The sequence below is a fragment of the Carcharodon carcharias genome, chromosome 6, assembly GCF_017639515.1.
Source record: "Carcharodon carcharias isolate sCarCar2 chromosome 6, sCarCar2.pri, whole genome shotgun sequence".
Lineage (NCBI taxonomy): Eukaryota > Metazoa > Chordata > Chondrichthyes > Lamniformes > Lamnidae > Carcharodon > Carcharodon carcharias.
Window position 1 is genome coordinate 90,463,830 of NC_054472.1, and position 24,933 is coordinate 90,488,762.

A 24,933-nucleotide genomic window follows, 5' to 3' on the forward strand; every position below is an offset into this window, starting at 1 on the left:
TAGGGCAGCAGAGCAGGCCAGGCCAGAGGGTAGGGCAGCAGAGCAGGCCAGGCCAGAGGGTAGGGCAGCAGAGCAGGCCAGGCCAGAGGGTAGGGCAGCAGAGCAGGCCAGGCCAGAGGGTAGGGCAGCAGAGCAGGCCAGGCCAGAGGGTAGGGCAGCAGAGCAGGCCAGGCCAGAGGGTAGGGCAGCAGAGCAGGCCAGGCCAGAGGGTAGGGCAGCAGAGCAGGCCAGGCCAGAGGGTAGGGCAGCAGAGCAGGCCAGGCCAGAGGGTAGGGCAGCAGAGCAGGCCAGGCCAGAGGGTAGGGCAGCAGAGCAGGCCAGGCCAGAGGGTAGGGCAGCAGAGCAGGCCAGGCCAGAGGGTAGGGCAGCAGAGCAGGCCAGGCCAGAGGGTAGGGCAGCAGAGCAGGCCAGGCCAGAGGGTAGGGCAGCAGAGCAGGCCAGGCCAGAGGGTAGGGCAGCAGAGCAGGCCAGGCCAGAGGGTAGGGCAGCAGAGCAGGCCAGGCCAGAGGGTAGGGCAGCAGAGCAGGCCAGGCCAGAGGGTAGGGCAGCAGAGCAGGCCAGGCCAGAGGGTAGGGCAGCGGGACAGGCCAGGCCAGAGGGTAGGGCAGCGGGACAGGCCAGGCCAGAGGGTAGGGTAGGGGGTCAGTGTGACCCTTGTTTTTCAGATGTCTGCCTTGATGCCCGCCTCGAGCAGGTGGCAGCATGACGGGAGGTGCTGATTCCCAGGATGGGAGGAGGAAGGCCCCCCCCATGACAAAGCATGCCTGGGAGGAGGTGGCAAGCTCCTGCGACGTGGTGTGGCGCACCTGGATCCTGTGTCACAAGCACTTCAACAACTTGTTGCACTCTGGCAGGGTGAGTACAATGTTGGCTTTGGTCATTTAACCCAGTAGGTTGGCTTACCCCGCTCCTGCACCCCCCCCACCAACCCCCCAAGTCAGAGTGTAGTGACTGCATTGGATCATTGCCGGCATTTGTCCTTTGCTGGGTGGGCCAGCAGATACTGCCCTTGCTGAGGTCGGCTTGAGAAGGTGAAGAAGAGATGTGTATTGCCCCCGCAGCATGTGTTACACTGAGTCCCACTTGACTGGTTTTGGGGCAACCTGGAGGAGCTGCACCTAGGCGCTGTGTTTGAATTCCAGGGCATGTCCTAGACAGGGTGATGACCTGCTGGGAGGGAAGCTTCAAGGTGGCATGGCAACGAGCCATCTGCTGCACTCGGCACTCCACGTGCCTTCTTGCAATGGAAGGATATACCATGTGGTGCCTAATGTGATGTAGGCAGCACGTGTCCAAGGGGGGCGGTGGGGAGCCGGCGTAGTATCTTTGAGTGTTCATCAGCAGGGGATTGAGGAGGCACTGGAGCACTGATATGTCCCACTCTGATTGGGGAGGGCTGTGCGCAAAGAGAGTCCATGTGCAATTTGCACTAATCAATGCTCGCGTCTCATTTTCAGGAGAAGAATGCTCATAACGCGGCAGAGCGTGCAAAGACTGGCGGCGGCCAGGCACAGGACACCATTCTTAGTCGGTTCGAGCAAGAGGCCCTGGATCTGGGTAGGCGCCATGTGCCCAGATCCACTAGTGTCGGTGAGGCTGGTGCCACGGCCAGGTATTTATGCCCAACAGTGAGGTCAGCATTGTTCTCCCAACAGCCATAACACTGCTGAATTTAATTTTGCAACATGGCTTGACCATTGGTTATGGAAGGATGAGCGCGTAATGATCTGGGGGTACAGGGATGCACTTTGTCATTGTCTCCACGTTAACTGATCCACTGTCCATGTTCTTCCTTTTGGCATCATCGGAGCAGGGCCCGGAGGAGCAGCAGAGGCCCCCTCTCACACTTGAGGGGCCTGAAGTCTCACCAGCATCACACCATTTCTGCGAGGCAGGCATCAGCGCAGATACGAGCACCTCGGTGGGAATTTGAACATCAGCTAGTGTCCTGGGGCACCGTGGTGAGGGCACATCATAGTCACTGGAGGAGCTGGCAGAGACCGAGTGCCCATGGCGACAGGGGTCGGAGTGCTGCAGGGGACCAGGCATATGCTCAATCGGTGCCTGATGATGTGCCTCTGGAGTTGTCAGCAATGCAGCAGTGCAGGATATGCAGCCAGGTGTGTGGGAACATCTGGGGGAGATACATGAGGCTATGCTTGGCTTGGTCTCTGTGGTGGAGTCGTCTACGCGGACGATTGCCTAAGCAATGAGCCACATGGCCGAGCACCACACGTCCTCCATGGAGAGAGTGGCAACTCTTGTGGAGAGGCTACTCCAGGAGACCCAAGCCCTCACATCGGCATTGACCTCAGCTGGTCAGTGTCAGTGTGGGAGATGGTCTGGGCATCAAGTTTCCCAGATCGGTGCCCATCCATCCACAGTGAGCACGGAGGTCCGAAGCGACCTCACGTCAGCACAGCAGCTGCCTGGCATCTCTGCAGGCACCTCTCAGGGCGCTCCGGATGAGGGTGGCAGCTCCTCTGCCTCTCTGCCAATGACCGTAGCATCCGGTGAGGCTGCAACGACTGGGGAAATGCCAGCTGTGGAACTGGAAGCTCCCTCCCAGGCAGGGCCAGCACAGGCTCCACGGGCCAGAGGACGACTGCCAAGGTCAGAGGCCAACAGGACAGCAGTCAGCAGTCTGTCTCAGGTGTCACTCCGAGCAATGGGGCAGCACTGAGATGTAGCACCTGGAAACAAAAGCATAAGGCACCTTAGGCACACCACGGATTTTTCATTGGTGCTTTTGTGTTGGCCTGAGATGAGGTCCTTATGATTTTTTGATTTGTAACACTATTGTCTCTTTTTTGGAATAAGTTGGTTTGCTTGACGTATTAAATTCAGATATGTCACCATGGCTGAGGGTGCCTCTTTTCTTCTGCATGTGTATGGTTCCAAAACTGTAATGAGTACTTTGCTGGACATTCAGCTTTATTAACAAGGTCCTTAGTTACTGTTCCTAACCTGGCAGGTTTTGCATTTGAATGTCAAGTATTGAACGTACAGCCCAGGCTTGTCCTGGTGGTCCATTTGTGGTGTGCTAGCTGAAAGTCCGTTGGATTAAAGTCTCCCAGGTGTCCCTGCCTCCCTGGAGTATGCCTGGGTCAGTGTTTACCCCCTCAGCATTTCCCTGTGCGTGCTCATCCTCGGACTCACTGCTGGACTCATCATGTGCAGCTGCAGCCACTGCATCGACGCCTTCATTGTCCACTGCGTCCCCCCTTTCCAGCGCAAGATTGTGGAGAGTGCAGCATGCAACCACTATCACCGAGACATGATCTGGGGGATGCTGGAGTTCGCCCCCTGAGCAGTCCAGGCATTGGAAGCACATCTTGAGAAGAGCATTGGTTCTCTCCTTCACAGCCCTTCTGGAGGCGTGGCTCCCATTGTACCAATGCTCAGCTTCTGTTCTTGGATGGCGGAGAGGCGTCATGAGCCACCTTCGGAGGGGATAGCCTTGTCATCCAGAAGCCATCCATCAAGCCGGGCTGGAATACTGAAGAGCCCCTTCACCTGGGAGTGTCTGAGGATGTAGGGGTCATGGGAACTGCCTGAGTACCTTGCGCAAACTTGTATGCCTTGATGGCCGCATGTGTGCAGTCTATTGCACCCTGGATGCGGGGGAAGGCAGCAATCGCCATGAAGCCTCTGGCTCGCTGTGCCTGGCTTGCCTGGTCGCAGCAGTAGTGGATGAAGGTCAATGCCTGTCTGAACAGAACGTCTGTGACCTGCTTGACACAAATGTGGACAGCTGATTGGGAAGCACCGTGAAGATCACCCCCAAGCCCTGGAAGGAGCCAGAGGCATAAAGGTTGAGGCAGCTGTGACCTTCAGAGCCATTGGCAGTGGATGTTCACAAACGCAGTTAGCGGAGATCTCAGGCCCAATCATCTGACAGATATAGTTCACTGTCTCCCTTGAGATGCGGAGCCTCCTTCGGCACTGCACCTCAGACATATTGAGGTAGCTGCTTCGCCACTTGTATACCTGGCAGCAGGATAGTGGAGTCTTCTGCGACCCCTTCTGCCTTGGACTACCTCTTGGCCCTGCACTACTTGCACCTGTCCTCCCAAAGGTGGCTCCCCTGGAGGCAGAATCTGCACTCCTGGTCTCCTCCCCCTTCTAGCCCTCCCTTCCTCCTCAGAGGAGCTGCCTCCAGTGGACAGTTCAGCTCCCATTCCCAGGCTAAGGGAAGGCTTCTGGACACCTGCAGCCCAGAAAAGATTACTCACTGCAGAGTGCTGACCTGAAGGTTAAGAGTCCAGAAAAAGCAGCTGGTATGCGTTTTTAAGTACCACAGATCACAAAGGCAAGTTTCAAAAACTTTCAAGAATAAATACTTGACTGTGCACACTTGCGCCCCCAGTGAGCCTTTTTATCCCACCTGTGGATGAGGTTAATACAAATGTGTTCTACCCACCTGCCCATTGCGCCGACCCGAAGATTGAGCAGGCGCCAAAAAATCGGCGTCGAGTGGTGAGTCTAGGGCCTTAAGTGGACCATTAATTAATGGCTGGCACGCGTCGGATATCATCGTGCGCCTGCCCAGCGAAATAACACAATGATGCGCGGTGAGGTCGGGACACTCGCCTGACGTCACCGTGCGTCATTTTACACACGGACGTGCGGGGCCCACCCCTGCACGCCAACGGGAAAATTCTGCCCCATGTTTAGAGCATGCTGTTACCTGACCACTAGCTATGAAACCCTTAAACACAAGAGGTTCTTTCTATTTGCTATGCCAAATCTACCTTCCCCTCCAACCAATTAAAATTTTAAAGCATTTATTTAAAATACCCAAAATAAAAAACTAAAAAAACACTGGAAATACTCAGCAGGTCTGGCTACGTATGTGGCAGAAGAAACACAGTTAGCATTTCAGGTTGATTATCTTTTGTCACAACTGGAAAAAGTTACGCTCAACTGCTGCCTGCCAGCTAAGTATTTCCAGCATTTTGTTTTCATTTCAGAGTTCCAGGATCTACAGCATTTTGCCTTTGTATTTTGAACACCTATTGCATAAATAGATTATATAATTTCCAATAATTCTGAAATAATCTTTAAACTTGACTAGCTAAAAATAACATAGGCAATGGTTACAAGTTTTGTATGGCTTTATATATACACTCTTGCTAAAATTGAAAAAGTCTCGGTGGTAAAAATAAAATCTCTTCAGTGAACTGGGAACAAAACTACATAAGTATAAGGAAAGGAATTTTAAAAATACATACTTCCTCACAGATCGTAGTTTCACCTTATTGATGTCTTTTAGAACATCTAACATGTTTGGTATAGTTTTGTGTTTAGGACTAGCTGTAATCTGACTATCAGCTTTCTTTCCTCTTCTTTCTTTGATGAGATCAATTGCAGACGCACTTCGCTGGACCGCAGGCGGTGGTGGTAGAGGTGGGGGAGGTGGTGGCGGTGGCAGCAGTGAAGGAGCAGGAGGAGGAACACCACCAGATGTCCCTGGACCTGAGGAAAAAAGAAAAAAATTAAATTGTAGAAGTTATAGTGACTCATTCATAAAAATGCCTTGAACTGGGTACTATACCATGTTAAATTCTCCATCATAGCTACAAAATACATTTTCACCATATAGTTGTATAACAAATATTATTCATATTACAAACTTACAAATTCAGTAACCTTGTGAAAGAGCAAGGCTTCTGAAGTCTATTGCAAACTAGATAATTTTAAAGCTATTAATTCAATTCCTCTGAGAGGCAAAAAGAAAAATGAGAGATAGAAGAAAGCAGGAGCATTCAATGCATAAAATGCTAGTTTGGAGATTGGGTGGCACTATGGGTTGCCTTTTCAGCACTGGACCAAGGTTCAAATCCAGCAAGATAGCTGGGATAAAAATTCTCTGTCTGGCAGGGGTTCCACATGATATAAATATTGGTAGTGTTAAAATCTAGTTCAAGTTCACCTGCTTGTAACGTAAAACTCACAAAATTCAACATTAACTGGCAATCTTAGTAAACAAGGATACAACTTGTTTAAAAAAATTGAAACCATCAATGGTGCATTCAGAGTTGCTCCTAAGTTAGGCCCAAAATTTGCTCTGGCAACCCAATGCATAGCACCCACTGTTAGTTATGCCCTTTTGCTCAAATGTTGTTTATGTCCTGCAAATTGCTGGAAGGCAGGGAAACTTCATTTATAAAAGGGTGCGAAGAGCGGGGATGCTTTTTCTTTTTAAAAAGCACAAAGAGCGGGCAGACTATTTTACAAAGAGCATAGAGAGTGGGGAGACTTCACGTGAGACCAGCAGCGGAGTGACGGAACAAACCACAACTTGACAAGAGTGCAGGGAAAGCAGCTGACTGGTGAGCATTTCTAGTCTTTAAAGTAAAAGTAGAAGTAAGGTCTTTAGTTTGTGTTTAGGTCTCTAGTCTTTTTTCCTCTCCTTTTCTTAAAGATAGCTTGTTAAGTATAAGATTGATACTGGTGTAAAATAACTACAATAAGGAGTGGGGATACTAGAGTCATTAATTAATAAATTAAATAAAATACAATAGTGATGCAGGGTGGATGTTGCATTGTTGCTGCAGCATGAGAGAGCTGCTGGACACCAAGGTGATCCAGAGCAAACACATCTGTATTAAGTGTTTGCAGCTCGAGGAACTTCAGATCCAAGCTGAAGAGCTGGAGTCCGAGCTGCAGACATTGCACCACATCAGGGAGGGTAAAGTTACCTGGACACTTTGCTCCAGGAGGCGGTCACATCCCTCAGATTAGGTAATTCAAATTTGGTCTGTGATCAGGAACAGGAGGGTGTGACTGCAGGTGAAGCAGGATTGGGGACCCAGGGGGTAGCGTTCGAGGAGCCTCGGCCCATGCAATTGTCCAACAGTTACGAGGTTCTTGCAAGCATTGTGGATGAGAGCAGGGACTGCAGGAAGGATGAGCGAATTGACCGTGGTACAGAGAGCATTCAAGTGGGGGGAGCAATTAGGAAGGTAGTAGTGGTAGGGGACAGTAGGGGGATAAGTACTGTTCTCTGCAGTCATGAGTGTGAGACTCATAGTTAGAATTGTCTGCCTGGTGCCAGGGTTAAGGACATCTCCTCAGGGCTGGAGAGGAACTTGGAGTGGGAGGGGAGGGTCCAGAAGTTATCATCCACGTTGGTATTAATGACATTGATAGACCTAGAAAGGAGGTTCTGCTGAAAGAATTTGAGCAGTTAGGAGCTAAACTAAAAAGCAGACCACAAAAGGTAATAATCTTGGGATTACTACCTGAGCCACATGCAAACTGACACAGGGTAAATAAAGTCAAGAGGTTAAATGCGTGGCTCAAAGATTGGTGTGGGAGGAATGGGTTTCAGTTCATGGAGCACTGGCACCAGTACTAGGGTAGAAGGGAGATGTTCCAGTGAGACAGGCTTCACTTGAAATGTGCTGGGACCAGTGTCCTGGCAAATCAAATAGCAAGGGTTGTAGACGGGGCAGGTTTTGGAGAGGGGATATGTAGGGCTTACAAAGCAAAAAGGTATGGCAGCTATTTAGGTAATGATACCCAGAGTATGACAGGAAAGGACAGAGTACAAACATAAAAAAGAGCAGCAAAAAGGGTCAAAGGGGGAAAAATGGTAAAAAGGCAAAATGAATGCCTTTTACTTAAATGCATGTAGTATTTGGAACAAAATAAATGAATTAGCGGCACAAAGAGAGGTTAATGGGTATGATCCCATAGCCATTATGAAGACATGGTTACAAGGAGATCAAAGTTGGGAACCAAATATTCAGGGTGTGTGACTTTTCAAAAGGACAGGCAGGAAGGAAAGGGCGGAGAGGCAGCTTTGTTAGTATGAGATGAAATAAATACGATAGCAAGAAATGATCTTGGATCGGGAGATGTAGAATCCATATGGGTGGAGGTAAGAAATAACAAGGGGAAGACGACATTGGTGGGAGAAGCCTATAGACCCCCTATACTGTAGGACAGAGAATAAATCAGGAGATAATGAGGGTATGTAAAAAAAAAAATTCAATCTTCATGTAGATTGGGAAAATCAAATTGGCAGTGGTAGCCATGAGCAAGAATTGGTATTCCAACCAGGGATCAGGCTATTTTGGATCTGGTAATGTGTAATGAGGCAGGTTTAATAAATGACCTCAGAGTAAAAGATCCCCTAGGAAACAGTGATCATAACATGGTAGAATTTAGTATTCAGATTGAGAGCACAAAACTTGGGTCGGAAACAACTGTGCTTAACTTAAATAAGGGTCATTACAAAAGAATGAGGGCAGAGTTGGCTGTAATGGACTGGAAAGGGAGTTTAGCAGAAAAGAGGGTTGATGAACAATGGCAGACGTTTAAGAAACTAGTTTATGACTCACAACAAAGATATATCCTAGTGAGGAAGAAGGATTCTAAGAAGGGGATAAGCCATCCACAGTTAACCAAGGAAGCTAAGGATAGTATCAAATTGAAAGAAAAAACATACACAATGTGGCAAAGATTAGTGGTAAGCCAGAGGATTGGGAAAGTTTTAAAAACCATCAAAAGATGACCAAAAAAAAAGAGGGAGAAAATAAACTTGAGGGTAAACTAGCAAGTAATATAAAAAAATGGACAGGAAGAGCTTATTTAAATATATAAAGGAAGAGAGAGGGCAAAGTAAACACAGGCCCCTTAGCGAAAGAGGCTGGGGGAATAATAATGGGGAACCAGGAAATGGCAGAGGAGTTGAATAAATACTTTGCATCAGTCTCCACAGTAGAAGACACTAATAGCTTTCCAAAAAAATTAAATAATCAAGGGGCAAAGGGGGTAGGGGGGGGCGGTGGTTAGGAAACAAATACAATAACTAGTCAGAGAAAAAGTACTAGGGAAACTAATGGGGTTAAAGGCCAATAAGTCCCCTGGACCTGATGGGCTGCATCCTAGGATATTAAAGGAAGTAGCTACATAAATAGTGGGTGCACTGGTAGTAATCTTCCAAGAATACTTAGATTCTGGAAAAGTCCCAAGTTGGAAAACTGCCAATTTACTCAAAAAGGGAGGGAGACAAAAAACTAACTATAGGTCAGTTAGCTTAACATCTGTCATTGGGAAAATATTAGAATCTATTATAAAGGATGGTATAGCAGAGCATTTAGAAATGCATAATATAATGGAGCAGAGTCAGCCTGGCTTCATGAAGGGGAATTCATGCCTGACAAATTTATTAGAATTCGGTGGGGAGGTAACAAGGAGGATAGATAAAGGGGAACCAGTGGATGTCATATATTTGGATTTCCAAAAGGCATTCGATAAGGTACTGCACATAAGGCTACTTAACAAGGTAAGAGCCCATGGTGTTGGGGGTAGTATATTAGCATGGTTAGAGGCTTGGCTAACTAGTGGAAGACAGAGAGTTGGGATAAGGGGGGCATTTTCACGATGGCAACCTGTGACTAGTGGAGTGCCACAGGGATCACTGCTGGGGCCACAATTATTTACAATATATATTAACTACTTGGATGAGGGAAGTGAATGTATTATCATCAAATTTGCAGATGACACCAAAATAAGTGGGAAGGCCCGCGGTGAGGATGACACAAAGTCTACAGAGGGATATAGACAGGTTAAAAAGTGAGTGGGCAAAAACTTGGCAGATGGAATATAATGTGGGAAAATGTGAGGTTATGCACATTGGCAGGAAGAATAGAAGAGCTGAATATTATTTAAATGGAGAAAGACTGCATTTAAGCCTGCAGCACAGAGGGAGCTAGGGGTCCTTGTGCATGAATCACAAAAAGCTAGCATACAAGTTCAGCAGATTTAGGGAAGGCAAATGGTATGTTGATCTTTATTTCAAAGGGAATGAAGTATAAGAATAGGGAAGTCTTGCTAAAACTATACTAGGCACTAGTTAGACCACACCTAGAATACTGTGAACAATTTTGGTTCCCTTATCTAAGGAGAGATATATACTGTCATTGGAGGCAGACCAAAGAAGGTTCACTAGGTTGATCCTGGGTATGGAAGGATTTTATGAGGAGAGGTTGAACAGGTTGGGCCTGTGCTCATTCGGGAGTTTGGAAGAATGGGAGGCGACCTTATTGAAATATATAAGATTCTTAGGGGGCTTGACAGGGTAAATGCTGAAAGGTTGTTTCCTGTTGTAGGGCAGTCTAGGACCAGGGGGCATAATCTCAGAGTAAGGGGTCACCGATTTAAGACAGAGATGAGGGGGAATTTCTTCTCTCAGGAGGGTAGTTAATCCGTAGAATTCTTTACCGCAGAGGGCTGTAGAGGTGGGTCATTAAGTATATTCAAGGCCGAGATAGATAGATTTTTAATCAATAAGGGAATCAAGGGTTATGGGGAAAAGGCAGGAAAATGAAGTTGAGGATTATCAGATCAGCCATGATCTCACTGAATGGTGAAGCAGACTCGATGGGCCGAATAACCTACTTCTGCTCCTATGTCTTATGGTCTAAGTCCAGGTAGAAATGACATGACACTCTGTTCAGAGAATCTGAGTGAACAAGGCAAGTAATCGTGCATCGCCTTAACCAACCAGATTGAAAGATTGTAAAATTTACAGTGCAAGACCTGAACAAAAAAATGTAAACCGGAATGGTGAATTCAACGTCAAATCACATACAGAAAGAGAAATAAAGGAAATAAAGTTTGAATTCAGAGAAAGAAAAGACAACAGTAAATTTAATATTTTTTAAAGCTCCATAAACAATTGAAACCTGGAGAAATGAGGCGTTTCATTTGTAATATTTTAATTGCTGTGCAAGTTGAGAGGCAGTAATTCACACCTATTACCACATTAAGAAAGTACTTAGACCAAAATGGATAAGCCCTAATTTTCTGCAGCAAGGTATGAATGTTTTTGGTCAAACGTCCCATGTTTTAACAGTCTAATGCATATAAAAAAATTTATTTATTTTCATTTGTTTGGTGATAATCTTAACTTTCAGTTGCCAACTCACCAACCCGTGGGAACAGTTTCTTCCCAATTTACTTCATCAAAACTATTTTGAACACCTCTATCAGAACTTCCCTTAACTTTCCTTGCTCTAATGTCCTAGTTTTTCTAGTCTGTCATAGCCAAAGCCTTTCAACCCTGGTATCTTGGTGAATCTCTTCTGGACTCTCTCAATAGTCTTTATACGCTTCCGAAACAGGGTGTCCAAAACAGAGCACAACATTCTACCTGTGGCTTAAAAAGCTACTTCATTCATTTAAGCATTTTAAGTTGCTGGATTTGTAACTGCGCTTTAGCATAATGATCTAATTGACAGGCATAACAAGAATCACATAAGCTGTATTTTTCAGGCCATAAATAGAGGGGAAGTTAATAGTTTAGCTGAGTGCACACCCCTGGAAAGTTGACAGGTACAGTCAAGGTGGAACATCATCTGGTGCCTCTCAGATTTGTTAACTATCAATCTAATCAATTTGTTGACAGTTTATTAGATGAAGAACTTTACTACTTAACTATATTTATGCATGAACATTATACCAAGTATTACTTTGTAGAATCTCTTTAATAAATACTTTATACTCATTTAGTACACAAGTTGGTACCAAGGGAGACTAAGTGTATGTGGAATGTTTCATTAAAAGTTTCAAAATTAAATTGAAATAAGCAAATAACTTAACAGGGAGGAGCAAGCAAGAAGCATTATTTGCACTGGATGCAAGGATCATTGTAATAATTTAAAGTAGCTGCTAGGAGGATTTGGGGAGAGATAAAATATAATGCCAAGGTTTTTAAAAAGGAAGTACCGTATACCAAAGTTAAGCAAGAATAACATGTCATCACAACAGCCAAATGCCAGATGGTCCCAAGTAATTTTACAAAAAGAATAAGGAGCATAGATGCTGAGTCAGGGAGAATTTGAAAAATAATAGAAGGCTAGACTGGAAAGGTTCATTTTGAAGAAGTTTTAAGAACTATGAAAGACATTGAGGAACTAAGATAAGACTATAAGACCATAAGATATAGGAGCAGAAATTAGGCCATTTGGCCCATTGAATCTGCTCCGCCTTTCAATCATGGCTGATTAAGTTTCTCAAACCCATTCTCCCGCCTTCTCCCCATAACCTTTGATCCCCTTACCAATCATGAACCTATCTATCTCGCTCTTAAATACACTCAATGACCTGGCCTCCACAGCCTTCTGTGGCAATGAATTCCATAGATTCACCACTCTCTGGCTAAAGAAAGATCTCACACTTATATACTGAACAAAGACCTTTAAAATGAATGAAACTGTCTGTCTGTGACCCCTGAATAAAAGAAGCCACTTGGCAGTTTTAAGAAAATCACACCTCGTTATCTCTGTGGACTGTACAATCCAAAGAAAGCTATACAAAAGCCATCTGCATTTAATATCCCAGGCTGGCCAGAAGGAGATGGATCATCTGCTAAGGCAAAGGCCCACAACTTTCCTTTCCATTCCTAATGGCTGAGACTTTTAAGTCTCTGGAATACAGGTGCATCCTTTGTCAAAGATGGTGGAGAGGTGGGAGTCGTGTGTTATAGGCCTTTGGCTTATGGAACAAGTAATATTTCCATGCTGAACTGCAAAGCTCAGTCTGCTATTTATCATCTGACTAGCAGCCTCACAGCATAGGAGCTCTGCCCAGGTTGAACACCTGGTTCCATCTACACTGCTCTGTTGGAAGTTCTGTGCCATCGACTACAAGAGAGGCTGCATTTAATACCCCAGGCTGGCCAGAAGGAGATGGATCATCTGTTAAGGCAAAGGCCCGCAACCTTCCTTTCCATTCCTAATGGCTGAGACATTTAAGTCTCTGGAATACAGGTGCATCCTTTGTCAAAGATGGTGGAGGGGTGGGAGTCATCTGATATAGGCCTTTGGCTTATGGAACAAGTAATATTGCCATGCTGAACTGCAAAGTGAAAAGGGCTAAAACAACTGAAAATTTTGCCACCAATGGTATGGTAAACATATAAAGCAGCTGTCACTTAGGCCAAACTCAGAAGGATGCAAGGTAGAATGTATAGCTGCAAGATATTGAAAGGATAAAAAGGGGTGGGGGGAAAGAAATCAATTAAGGTGAATAACTAACGATGCGCGCGGAGTGCACATTCAAACTGAGAGGTCTGAGGCTTGTCAGAAATTGGGCCTCGGGTCTAATTTTAATAATTGCAGCAAGCTGCCACAACAAAATTCCCTCTCCAAAGACAGATTGCCATTGGAAATAGGGGCAGGGGATGAGTTCGAAATGTAGACAGGCAATTAAAAGACAAAAAATTTCTTACCTCTTTTTATGGATTTTGTTCCTCAACTTACTTCTATTTATCTTATTTTTAACTTTACAAATTAGATGCAGTGATAAAATATTACCATTTTCAGTGTTAAATCAGCTGCATCAAGTTGAAAAGCAAGAGTGTTTTTAAATAAAAAAAGAAAAGCATCTTCGGTATTTAGATATTTCAAGGTTTCTCACCTTAAACTCAGTCCCAAAAAATGTTTGGAATGGTTTACCAAAAAAAAAGTGGTAATGGCATTGGAATTCTTCAGGCCATGGTTAGATGCACTGACGGAAAAGCCAAGATAGCCAAGAGGGATAAATTTCATTCGGCTGTATGGCTTTTCTCGTCCCTTAATTTCTTTACATTTCTAAACTGAGATATAGGAACAAGGCCAATAGTGACGTCAAAGGTTTTCAAAAACAAGAGAAGCAAAGAAAATCAGATGCAGCAATTAAGTGATGAAGATTGAACAAGGAAGAATTGGTGGATGAAACTGAGAATTTCTATAGATTTAGGAAAGAATGAGTTAGAACAAGAGGCTGTATGAGACGTTGAGAAAGATAATGCAAATCATTTTGTGAGGGCTCAAAATGTTGAGGTGGTTGGTGGGGGAGAAAAAGGGGAAAGCATGCACAACATGAAAGTTTACAGACAATTCTTTTCTATCACCTGACCTATCAGAGGACAAATTTCTTACATGCCAAGGAGTATGACATGTTTCAGGATTGATTCTAAAATCTGGACTGCCCTACTGTGCAGTCCTTTGCCCTCCAGTATTCTCTCAGAACCCCTGCCTCCAACAGATATTTAAAAATTCATTCATGGGATATGAGTATCACTGGCAAAGCCAGCATTTGCTGCCCATCCCTATTTTCCCTTGAGAAAGTGGTGAGCTGCCTCTTGAACCACTGCAGTCCACCTGGTGCAGGTACGACCACAGTGATGTTAGAAGGGAGTTCCAGGTTATTGACAGTGACAGTGAAGGAACAGCAATGTTGTTCCAAGTTATGATGGGTGAAGTGGAAAGTTACTGACATCTACTACGAGATAACCAACAAAGTCCCATTTGCCTCCTCCTGTAATTCAAATCCGTGCCAACAATACCAAGTTATTACGATGTCCTAGCCAACATTCTTCCCTCAAACCAAGAGCAGATTAATTTGGAATTAATTTCATTATTGTTTGTGTTACCTTGCTATGCACAAACTCTACTGTATTTGCCTAAAATAACAGAGGAAGTTAATTCATTGTTTGAGGTGATTTGAGGGACTTCTGAGCAACATAATAATGGATTATGCATGTGCAAGTCTGTCTCTGTATTGCATAGATAGCAAAGCAGCAGTTCAATATAGGGATAAGAGCAAATAAACCTCAAAGGCTGCCCTTGCAAATTGACTTATAACCCCTGAAATTGCAATATGATCAATATCAGGGTTCTCCCAACCCATGGCATGAGTAGACGCAAGAATGTACACATAGGTACTGTTTGAAACAGTGATGCCTGCAATAATTTAAATGGCTACTGTTTATTATTACATATTATATATACCTGTCAAGAGACTGCTTTGTTCTTGTATAGTCACTATCATGGCAATCTGTTCCCGTAACTTAGCAAGCTCATTTTCCAATACGCTGATTTTTTCCAGTGCTGCATCACTGGCCATTGAAGGAGCTGCAGATTCCTTTTTACAATTCCTCAAATTTGGTAAGGAAGCTTGCCTGCTGATGGGTCTTGCAAAAGATGAAGCCTGATGCTCAGAGATGTCAGCACTTTCAGGACGAATTTCAGATCTGCAAGTACAAAAAACATTTTACTCCAAAAAAAAAAAGGCATGCTTAATTGGAATTCCAAAAGGGAACACTTACACAATAAATTCCCCATACACTTGGATAGTGATATAGATATTTATTGCTTTATTAGGTTCAATTCTTGGGCAGCACTGTTCAATTATGCATTCAAAAAACCTTCAAATACTGTAGCAAACTTTATGGATATTAAAGGCACTTTCCAGTTTGATAATCCTCAATGGAAAGAAAAAAAATATATAAAAAATTTACAAAGGATGTGTGACAGAATTGAAATCTTTATTATTTTGCCTACTTAAACAATAATTAGAACATTGTTAATTGTTTAAATGCATGTATGACTTTGTGCTTATTTATAATTTGTAAAATAAGTTAATTTTGTATTTTAACCTTAAAGCAAGGTCTGCTGTGATGTTCTATTGCTTTCAAACACTGGAGGAGTTGTACCTTATGAAGGTGCATGATAAACCCAATCAACAAAACTTGCATTTATACAGCATCTTTAACATAGAAAAAGTCCCAAGGTACTTCATAGAAGCACAGTCAAGGTGATACACAAGGAGAGGGAACTGAAAACATGATCAAAGAGGTAGGTTTTAAGAACTTAAAAGTTAGAGATGGAGGCAGTGAGGCTTAAGGAATTCCAGAGCTTTAGACCTAGATGGCTGAAATCATGTCCACCAATGGCAGAGCGCTGGGAGCAGGGGTTGCATAAGAGGACAGAATTGGAGGAATGCACCACACTTGGAGGGTTGTACGGCTGAGAAGGTTGAAGAGATAGGAAGGCCAATGCAATGAAGGGATTTGAACACAAGGATGAGAATTTTAAATCTCGGTCTTTTGTAGATCAGAGACCAAAGCAGGTTAATGAGCACAGCAACAATGGGTGAGGGGGACATTATGCAGGTTAGAACATTAGCAGCAGAGTTTTGGACAGGCTCAAAGTTAAGGAGATAAAGGATGGAAGATCGACAGGAGAATATTGGAATTATTGAGTCTAGAGGCATCTGCAATTTTCTTATCCAATTTACATTACTGCTTACATTATCCTACTTATCTTATTTACATTACTATTAAAAGTGCCAGGAATTAATGTCTGTTAGATCACAAGTTTATATAATAATTGTAAACTTACATGCCATGCACTGTAATTTGAAGAACAATTATTTGATGCTACATTTCTGCGTGTGCTTTATAACCTTATTGTTGAAGACTTATGTGAGGCGCAGCAGAGTTCATAACTGGATTGGATGCTGTGTCAGTGACACAAAAACCATTTACAACATATTGCAAGTTTATAAGCAATGGAAAAATGATTAAAAAATACCTCAACTTGGTAAATAACTGCCCCTGATCACAAACAATCCAACCTACGTCAGCCAGGGAAGCAACTGCACCATGTTCCGGCTCGGCAAGACTTTGAGCAGCTTCTCCAAAGCCATGGAAAATCTATTGGAGAAGATTTAAGATAATTATTCAGTTCTCACAATCCAAAGAACTACTTCTGAGCACCCCACTTTAAAGCAGAGAGTAAATGTGTAAGAAGAGTTGGGACCAGAATTTAGGGTTGAGATTATTTTTGTAGAGCCAAGCTTAAAATATGCAGTAATTTTTAATTACTGAATTGTTGAAGAATTCTGTAGTTATTAGACTAGAAGATTCTTTGAAAAATGGACTGTGGAACTACTGTAATCAAACTATTTTCTATACAGAAAATATCCTTCTCTTGGCAGAATTTTACATATCCCAAATAAAGAAAATCAGAGAGGTACTTATTCCTTTAATGTTTGCAAGCAAGAACTTTGTGATCATACCTCAACATAGTAATATAATTGCCCTGTCTTTTTGTAAAGCTCTCAATATTGTTAGCTTCATGTTTGCTTGAAATTGTGGGGTACACCACTCCACCAAAGACATTCTAGGAAGTAATGGCTTGACTGATCATGTGACTTACACACTGCTCCACCATTACCCAGCACCGAAAACATGTATATGTATTTATAATAGCTCATCATTATTAAATTCAATGGCGATCTTGCATTTTCTGTTTTCCAAACCAGTCTTCATGCCCTTAAACATAAAAATAATGGTACTGAAGACTTGACAGCTGCATAATTTACACACTTATGATAATTGCAGTTGCGGTGCCCTTTCTGCTTCTGATGCCTCATTTTCCACACACACAGGACACACAAGATCAATCTGAAGAGAATTCCCAGATCCATCATAAATAAAATCACTTTCCATTTCTGTCTGCAGAAGTACTTAACAGCTGACAAGTTGTCAATTAAAGCACTCTTATTGAGATACATAATTTGGCATTTTCCAATTGCACTAAGTATTAGGGTAACATGATATTGTCTGTGGCTTTATTGCTATAGAGCTCAGCACTTCTCTATTACCACCATAACAAAGAAATTACACCATTAGATGAATTTGAACTGCACCACACTATATTACATCTTAACATTTGCTGTACTGTATGTACAGGCAGAGCAAATACAATAAGCTGGTTCACATGCAGTTTCTACTTTAGGAAACTAAGCATGGCCTCAAAGTATGAAAAAAATAATAAATAGTAGCAGAACTGAGTGTCTTCCTGAACTCTCCATTGTCCACCAAAACTTCAGTGCAAGGAACTGGAATGACTGTATATGCGATTTCCCTCCTCATCCCCCCTGCAATCCATGGGCCTTCCACTGAAGTTATGGCAGACGATTGGGAAAAAAAAACCACTGCAGAAAATCGCCTCAAACATTCCACAATGTAAGTAGCTTTAGCGTTGACAGAAGAATGATCTATGGAAAGCTAATTAGATTGACATCACAGTAGAAACTGACAGACTAGATGGAGATAAGGTACTAAATGGTTTGCAAAAAAAACCTTACTAAACTGGATAGAAGAGTGGCACAGTTGGTGTGGGATTTATTATTGTTATTTTAATGGCAAGTACAGAAGCTGAAGAAATGTGTAAATCAAGAGCAACCAAATAAATAACTTGCAACTACTATCAAACAATAAAAAGCAACCAGGAAACATGGGATATTTAGTTGAGTAGGGAACAACAATGAGGGAGATTTAGAGCCTCCCAGGTAACATGCCATAGGCAACCAAAAAGGAAAGTTGGAAGTAATAGAAGTAATCAATGACTGCTTAGCATTTAAGGTATAAAAGACATATTAGATCCCATATTAAATTTAGAATTCCTTAGGTCCCCAGAAGTGAAAGTAGGTGAAGAGTTAAGGTTCAAACGATCACAGTAAGGCTGTATCATTAAAAAATATGTATAGGATTTCAAAGTAAATGGCAGGTCCATGAGAAGTATTCTATTTCTCGATCCATTTACAAGTGGGAACAGTTTCTTCCTATCTACTCTGTCCAGACCCATCATAATTTTGAAAACTTCTATTAAGTCTCCTCTTAGCCTTCTCCTCTCCACCAAGGAAAACAGTCCCAATTTCTCCAATCTTTTCTATTTACTGAAGTGTCTCATCCCTGGAACCATTCTCATAAACTTCTTCTGCACAGTCTCCAATGCGTTCACATCCTTCTTATAGTGTGGCGCCCAGAACTGTACACAATACTCCAGCTGAGGTCTAACCAGTATCTTATATAAGTTAACCAAAACCTCCTTGCCCTTATACTCTATGCCCCTATTAATGAAGTCTAGAGTACCGTATGCTTTAGAAACAGCCCTCTCTACCTGTCCTGCTACATTTAATGATTTATGTACATATTCTAAAAGTTTTTAGAATAGTTATCTTTATTTTATACAGTCTCTCCATGTTCTTTGTACCAAAAGGCATTAGCTCCCATTTCTCCACATTGAACTTCATCTGCTGCCTACCTGCACACTCCACCAATGTGTCAATGCCCTTTTGAAGTTCTACACAATCCTCCTCACTATTCTCCCAAGTTTTGTGTCGTCCACAAACTGAAATTGTTCCCCTGCACACCAAGATCTGGATCACTTATATATATCCGGAAAAGCAAGGGTCCCAATACTGACTCCTAAGGAACTCCACTACAAACCCTACTCCAGCCTGAAAAATACCCATTATTCCCTGATTCCTATCCCTCAGGCAATTTTGTATCCACGTTGCCACTGTCCCTTTTATTCCATGACCTATAACTTTCCTCAAGTTTGTTGTGTGGCACTGTATCGAACGCCTTTTGGCAATTCATATACACATCATCAACGACCTTTCCCTCATCAACCATCTCTGTTACCTCTTCAAAAAACTCCAGTAAGTCAGACAGACACGACTTTCCTTTAAGAAATCCATGCTAACTCTTCTGAATCAATCCACATTTTTCCATGTGATTATTATTCCATCCTGAATAATTGTTTCTAGAAGTTTCCCCACCACCTAAGTTAAATTGACTGGTCTGTAATTGCAGGGCAGGTCTTTACAACATTTTTTTGAACAAAGGTGTAATGTTTGCAATTCTCCATTCCTCCAGCACCTCCCCCCGATTCCAAGGAACAATGAAAGATTATTGCCAGTGCCTCTGCAATTTCCATTCTCACATTCTCAATATTCTTGGATGCATCTCATCTGGCCCCAGTGCCTTATCAGCTTTTAAGTACTGGCAGCTTATCCAATACCTCCTCATTAATTTCAAACCCTTCTAGTAACGGAGTTTCCTCCTCTGTCACCATGGCCTGGGCAGCAGGAAAAAGATTACTTTAATTTTAAAAATGGCTAGTTACAGGATGCGAGAAGGAATGAGAATGAGAACTACATTTCCAAACAATAGTTCAGTGGTACAAAAATCAACTTCAAGGTACAATAATTTACGTTGTTATGGTGAGAGACAACATCCAGAATTTTTCATACAACACTGTTCAGAAATTATGACAACTACAAATAACAAAGGTTCTTCCTGTGGGTTACTCATGTCAGCTGAAAACTACTCAGAGGGAACAATTTACATTACTCCCGATGGCCCTTGATTCTTTCTCCACATTATCCACAGATATGGGGTCAACTTCCACATGCACAAGAGCACCAACTCGCCATGTCCCTCAACTGCCTCTGCACTATTTGTCTGCTTTAGTATCCAGTCCTGGACAAGTCACAACCACTGTTGAGAAGGCCAAAGTCATTTGAGACCCCACAATAACTGTGCTACTTTGTCCTGTAACACTGGATACATCCCACTCCCAAGCTACTGCCTCAGAGTGAACCAGAATGTTCGTAAACAAAAACAGAATTACCTGGAAAAACTCAGCAGGTCTGGCAGCATCGGCGGAGAAGAAAAGAGTTGACGTTTCGAGTCCTCATGACCCTTCAACAGAACTAAATGTTCTTCAACAGAATGTTCGTAACCCTGGTGCCCTATTTGACCCTGAGCTGGGTTAGGAGACCCAACATCCTCTCTATCACTATGACTTACTACTTCCACAATATCCCTCACTTCTACCCATACCACAACCTCTCTGTTACTGAAACACACATACATGTCTTGGTCACCCTCAGATTCAGTTATTCCAGTGTTCTCCTTATTGGCCTCCCTTCTTCCATCCTTCATAAACTGCCCAAAACTTTGCTTCATATACCCTGCCCCACTCACCATTCCCTTGATTTCAGCCATTTGTATTTCCCACTCCCTTCCACCTCATCATTGATAACCAGGCTTTGAATTGCCTGAAACCTACCCACAGGAATTAATTCCCTGGTTCTCTCCACTCCTTTAACCACTTCCCTGAAATCCATCCCTTTGGTCAATATTTTGGCCACCTCTCACTATTTTTTCATGTTGGCATAGCTGCCTAGGCCAGCATTTATTGCCCATCCTTAATTAAGAGTCATCTGCATTGCACTCCCTTCATATCTCAATGCGCATCATCTCATTCATTTAATTATCTTGGATTTTTTTATATATTAAACGCACTATATAAAGGAAAGTTGTGCTGCATTCTTATTTTTGTAGCTCTCAATGACAGTGTTTATAAACTCCTTCCACCACTTTGGGCATTGCTGCAAAAGTTTCTCAGGGCTGTGTCCCAGGCCCAACCATCTTCAGCTGCTTCAATGACCTTTCCCCCATTATAAAGTCAAAAGTGGGGATGCTGGCTGATGATTAGTTTTCAGTTCCATTCACAACTCCTTTCAATGAAACAGTTGGTGCCCACATGAAGCAAGACCTAGACAACATCCTACCTTGGGTAGGTAAGTGGCATGGAAGTTAAAGTACCAGGCAATGGCTGTCACCATTGAGTCTAACTACCTCCCCATGACATTCAATGACATTACCATGGTTGAATCCCCCACTCACAGCACCCTTTGGGGCAGGGAGTCACCGCTGACCAGAAACATAACTGGAAAGAACATGTAAATACTGTGGCTGCAAGAGCAGATCAGAGGCTAGGTAGTGGCGAGTTACTCAACCTGACTCCAGAAACTTTCCACCATCTACAAAGTAGAAATCAGGAGTGTGATGAAATACTCCACATTTACCAACAACGTTGAAGAAGCTCACTACCATTCAGGACAAAAAAAAACTTGATTTGGCAACCCAACCAAAATGAACATTCACTCCCTCCACCACAGGTACAGTGCGGTTGAAATGTGTACCAACTATAAGCAGCACTGCAGCAACTTGCCAAGGTTTCTTTCAACAGCACCTTATAAACCTACAACTTCTACCATCTAAGGGCAGCAGTTGTCTGGGAACACCACCATCTCCAAATCACAGAGCAAGTTTTGGAAATATATTGCTGTTTCTCCACCACCTTCTCAAGTACAATTAGCAAAGGGTAATAAACACTGACCTTGCCAGTGACATCCCATGAATGAATGAAAATTGCAACTTTGTAAACTAGAAAGAGAAATGTTAGTCCCTTAAAGATAAGCCCAAGGGGCTAAAATCCAACAGCTCCCCAGGACATCATAGCTTACGCCCTAGGGTTCTAAAGGAGGTAGCTGAAGAGATAATGAATCTGCTATGATTTTCCAAAATTCTCAATATTCTGGAATGGTCCAAGCAGAATAGAAGTTAACAAACATAACACCAATATTCAAGGGAGATGGGAGAAAGAAAATAGGGAACTACAAGCCAGTTAGTCTGACATGAATTGTTGGGAAAGTGCTGGAATCTATTATTAAGGAAGTCTTTACAATGCATTTAGAAAATAATAGTATTATTAGAGGGAAATGAAAGCATGTGAACAAGATGATGTGCTGCAATGGTAAGTGACAGGAAGGTCTGGGTCATGCTTGTGGACTGAGCAAAGGCGTTCCCTAAAGCGGTCACCCAGTCTGTGTTTAGTTGCCCCAACATAGAGACGACTTCACTGGGAACAGTGAATACAGTAGACCAAATTGAAGGTGGTGTAAGTGAAGTGCTGCTTCACCTGAATGGAGTGTTTGGTGCCTTGGACGGTGAGGGGGGAGGAGGTAAAGGGGCAGGTGTTGCAACTTTTACAATTCCATGGTTTGCATGGGAAGGTGTGTGGCCAAGGGATGAGGAGCTGGGAGTGATGGACGAGTGGACCAGGGTGTCACAGAGGGAATGGTCCTTATGGAATGCTGTCTGAAAAAGGAGACAGAGAGGTTAAGGAAGGTAAGTGTCGGAGATGGACTATGTGAAGGAAGGAGATGGGTGGAAATTGGAAGCAAAATCGATAACTTTTTCCAGATATAGCACATTTCAACACACCATCTTGCTTGCATGCCCACATATCGATCCTTAGCCTGCTGCAATGTTCCAGTGAAGGCCAATGCAAGCTGGAGGAACAGCACCTCATCTTCCAATGGGACACTTTACAACCTTCTGGACTTAACATGGAGTTCAACAACTTCAGACCATGAACTTTCTCCTCCATCTTTACCCCTTTTAAAATCCAATTTTAATGTCTTTTTATTTATTCATTTTTCTATTTTTTAAAAATTTTATTTATTTTTTATCCTTTTCCTCAAACCCCCCCCAACCCCCACATAGAAACAAGTGACAGATGGTCCTATGTTGTGCTTTCGGAGCACTGATCTTTGTTCTGCTATTAACACATTCTGCTAGCTTAGCTTTATGCCACTATCCGCACCTTCTTTAGTCTTAAACACTACCCATTGAGGCTCCCTTTCTCTTGTGCCATAACATCTTTGTCAATATCAAGCTGTCACCTATCCCTGACCTTCTATCTTGCTCCAGCCCCTCCTAAAATGCATCATATTTCTACTTCTCTTTATCTCTGAGTCATATGGACTTGAAACGTAACTGTTTCTCTCTCCACAGATGCTGCCAGGCCTGAATTTTTCCAGCATTCTCTGTATTTAAATAGTATGATGAGAACAAGTCAACACAGCTGCACAAAAGGGAAATAGTGTTTCACAAATTTTAGAGTTTTTGGAGGATGTAGTTAGTAGGGCAGATAGAGGGGAACCAGTAGATGTAGTATACTTGGATTTTCAAGAGGCACTTGATAAGGTGCCACACTTTATGTAAGGACTCAGTAATTTACAGCACACAAAGAAGCAATTTGACCCATCAAGTCCATGCCAAAGTTGTGGGGTAATATATTAGCATGGATAGAGAATTAGTTAATGGACAGAAGAACAGAGTAGGGATAAAGGGAGCATTTTCAAGTTGGCAGGCTGTGACTAGTGGAGTGCTGCAAGGATCAATGCTGCAGCCTCAGCTAATTAATCTGCATCAATCAATGATTTAGACAAAGAGACAAAGGATAATGTCATGGTTGCTGACGATACAAGCTAGGAATGCAAACTGAGGACACAGAGGCTGCAAAGATATATAGGCAGGTTAAGTGAGTGGGCAACAAGATGGCAAATTGAGTATGATGTGGGGAAGTGCAAAGTTATTCACTTTGGTTGCAAGAACAAAAAAGCAGGATTTTTTTTTTTTATAGGCACGAAACTTGTAAATGTTGATGTTCAGAAACTAGGGTGTACGATGTTAGCATGCAGATGTAGCAAGCAATTAGGAAGGCAAGCGGCATGTTGGCCTTTACTACAAGGGGATTGGAATAAGCATTAGACAAGTATAACGATGTCTTACTACAATTGTACAGGGCTTCGTTGAGAGCACACCTAGAATGCGGTGTACAGGTTGGGTCTCCATATTTAAAGGAAGCATATACTTGCCCTGGAGGCAGTACAGCAAAGGTTCACTGGGTTGCTTCCTGGGATGGGAGGGTTGTCTAACAATGAGAGGCTGAGTAATTGGGCCTATATTCTCTGGAGTTTAGAAGAATGAGAGATGATTGTGTAGTATTCACAATGAAGTTAATTTCAATTAGTTTGAGAAATCAAACCTAGTTTTGCAGTTTAAGGTTGAATAGTGCTGTACTTCATATATTTTTTGAGTAAAACAACAGTTTTTCTCTCTTCGATATGCCATTGACACTTAACAGCTGTGACCGATAAAACAGATTGATAAACAATGTCCAGACCTCTGCTTATACCCACTCCAAATCTAACTCGATTTGAGGTACTTAAGTACAGTGAAAGATAAGCCTGGTTTCCCCTTATATTTTCAGTCCCTGACAGAGGCAAAAGAAATCTCATCAAATCTACATCCTTAATACAGTACTGCGATTCAGTTCCCTGGGGCTCCATCATGAAACACTGCCTAGCGATGTGATTTTGTGAGGTTAATCTCTTAAAAATTTCGTGCTTATTCTTAACAGTCCAAATATTCAAGCTGAACTCTATATTACAGAGTTACAATTATGTTCCAAGTAACAGATGATCAAGCACAATTTTGCATGCAACTCCAAGACAATATCTTTTGTAAACAATCATAGGCCACTGACCTGCAGCAGGAAGACTGCACAATCCAATAGGAATGTGAACAGAGCTATCAGAAAGAGACAATAAAGAGGAAAAAATGCTTGCAAGAGTAGAAAATAATCAATCACAGTTGAC

At 42.9% G+C, this 24,933-nt stretch overlaps 1 protein-coding gene across 7 annotated transcripts in view; it reads right to left on the reverse strand.

Annotated features, from left to right (window-relative positions):
* Positions 1–24,933, reverse strand: part of mtfr1 (mitochondrial fission regulator 1) — a 41,213-nt gene that overhangs the window by 11,931 nt on the left and 4,349 nt on the right. For 6 of the 7 annotated variants that reach the window (XM_041190396.1, XM_041190401.1, XM_041190394.1 and 3 more), the window contains 3 exons: positions 16,374–16,495; positions 14,790–15,031; positions 5,235–5,478 (listed from right to left, as the gene is read on the reverse strand). In XM_041190396.1, the coding sequence (XP_041046330.1) occupies positions 5,235–5,478; positions 14,790–15,031; positions 16,374–16,495 (608 nt within the window). Of the gene's footprint in view, positions 1–5,234; positions 5,479–14,789; positions 15,032–16,373; positions 16,496–24,821; positions 24,866–24,933 lie in introns of all 7 variants that reach the window. The other variant, XM_041190400.1, reaches the window with a different exon arrangement.